The sequence below is a fragment of the Octodon degus genome, unplaced genomic scaffold (assembly GCF_000260255.1).
Source record: "Octodon degus isolate 3935 unplaced genomic scaffold, OctDeg1.0 scaffold00156, whole genome shotgun sequence".
In the NCBI taxonomy this organism is placed as follows: domain Eukaryota; kingdom Metazoa; phylum Chordata; class Mammalia; order Rodentia; family Octodontidae; genus Octodon; species Octodon degus.
The window spans coordinates 5,854,009-5,856,316 of NW_004524732.1; the positions used below are offsets into that span (position 1 = coordinate 5,854,009).

A 2,308-nucleotide genomic window follows, 5' to 3' on the forward strand; every position below is an offset into this window, starting at 1 on the left:
CTTCACTGAGAAAGCTTTGGGTTCACTGCAGTGTGGGTGATTTCTGGCAATACAGTGATCTCTTCTCCAACCAGTGGACTACACTGTGACACCATGCCTGATGTGAGGTCCCTCCAGGCCCTGCCAGGCCTTCCACCCATCCCTGCAACCTTGCTGGGGCCCCACCATGTCCCCAGAGATTAGGGCTGGTCACAGATGGGAAGGTCACTGAGAAGCCTAAGTGGTATGGATGCCTCTGTGGAGAGGGCCAGGGACACTTGCGGGTGGGTGGTGTCCAGGCCACATCTAATAGGTAGCACATAGACAGGTGTCGGCTGCTAGAAGTCCTGCAGCCTTCTTGTGGGTTTTACCCATCTGTCACTCTCCACACATGGCCTAGAAATGGGGTGGCCTGAGTGATACCCACAGGGAGCTCTTGGGGCGAGGGAGACAGGCAAGGGCTCTGCACAGATAGTGGGAACAGGCACCTGCAGCAGCCTGGCTGGAGAGGGCTTCCCAGAGCCAGTAGGGCAAATCTCGAGGGACAGAGGCAAGAGACAGGCACACATGGACAGGTGGGACAGCCTGGCACAGGCCTGGAGTCAGGAAGAAGTGACACCCCAGCACAATGCCAATTCCTTCCTAGGAGGCCCGGGAGAGCCTAAGCCCTGCAGCTGGACATGTTGGGGTTCAGATCTGGAGGGATCCCTACCTATCTGTGGTGGCCACTCCTCTGCTTCCTTGTCTTTTTTTATTTTTATTTTTATTTTTATTTTTATTTTCGGAATTGGGGATTGAACTCAGGCCCTTGCGCTTCCCAGGCAAGCACTTATTCTACTGAGCCATCTCCTTGGCCCCTTTGTCTTTTTTGAGACAGGGTCTTGCTATGCAGTTCAGGCTGGCTTTGAACTCACTTTTGTAGCCTAGGCTGGTCTTGAACTCTCAGCGATCCTCCTGCCGCAGCTTTGCATCCTAATCTTTTTGTGGTGGATATGGGATATGGTGAGTCGGAAGACAGCCTCAGCCAGCACCTATGGGAACTCGGATTCTGTGAGCCCTGGTAGCTCAGCAAATGCTACTGCTGGGGAGTCTTGGCAGAGCAGGAGAGGAGCCGGACAGTCATAGTGAGGAGACTGGGGGTGATTGTCCAGCAGGGCGCAGGGTGCAGGGAGAATCACAGCTGTCCCTCAGAGTGTTCATCTGGAACCTCACACAGGCTGTGTCCACCACAGCCGTGAGAAGGGAGCCCCAATCCACGCAGCTGCCATAGTCTGGGCAGCATCACTGTGCCGGACAGACCCAGCCCAGGGGCAGAAGTATAGGATCTGCTGTGCTCTCCGTGGCCAGGCTCAGGTAGTACTGGAAGTGTTCTACATGGCCTGTGGCCTGGCGCCACTTTCTCTGCGTGATACCTTGCTGCGTATAGGCTGAAGTGGTGGCCATGCCTGGTGGGAGCTGGGACACTGGTTGTTGCTTGCTCCTGCTGCCCTCTGTGGAAGGGTGGCTGATGCCAAGGGCCTAGGCCTTGCCGGACTCCACAGAAATACAGAGGCGGTGAACAGCACCCAGGGAATCTCGGGGAGAGTTGCAGAAAGTGAGACCACTCTGGGGAGAGGAATGACTTTTGCTACACATGACCCAGAGGTAGGGGCAATGCAGGGGGAGTCCCCTGGGGAGAACACCTAAGTTGGCCTCCTGACTTTCAATGTCTTGTGCATCTAGTTGGGCATGGTGGCACACACCTATAATCCTAGCACTTGGGAGGCTGAAACAACAGGGTCATCACTAGTTTGGGTCCAGCCAGGGCTACATAACATGACCATGTTTCAAAAACAAACAAAAAGAGCCAGGGAGATGGCTCAGTGGAATAAGCACTTCCCTGGCAAGTGCAAGAGCCTGAGTTCAATCCCTGGTGCCACCAAAAAAAAAAGAACAAAAGTCTCTTAGGCATCTAATAACACTTACAAAGTACTTCCTGTGTGCCGGGCCTTGTTCTAAGCTCCTGTCAGTAGCAAGTCACTTCAGCCCTGTCACATCAGTCCCAGGAGAGGTAAGGAAAGAGGCCCCCAGGAGGTGAAGGGCCCCCCAGCCCTCAGAGCAAGCTGCAGCCCAGCTTTCCCTCCAGCAGAAGGGCACATTGACTGTGCATCGCCTTGGAGGGACCTCTTTTCTTCTTCAGAGGGGACCTGGGGCTGTACCTGGGGCAGGAGACAAGGGTCATTCAGGGAGTAGACACTTGCCTTGAGCTACAGACATCGGTGGTGTGGGAAGTCTTGTAACCACGTTGCCATTCTACTTGGCATGGGGCCTACCTGACCCCAAGTTAAAG

At 54.7% G+C, this 2,308-nt stretch overlaps 1 protein-coding gene across 1 annotated transcript in view; it reads left to right on the top strand.

The window, feature by feature from the left end:
* Zc3h7b (zinc finger CCCH-type containing 7B) overlaps positions 1 to 2,308 on the top strand; it is a 57,463-nt gene that overhangs the window by 26,358 nt on the left and 28,797 nt on the right. The window contains exon 6 of the mRNA XM_023702676.1: positions 590 to 661. Within this exon, the coding sequence (XP_023558444.1) occupies positions 590 to 661 (72 nt within the window). The remainder of the gene's footprint in view (positions 1 to 589; positions 662 to 2,308) is intronic.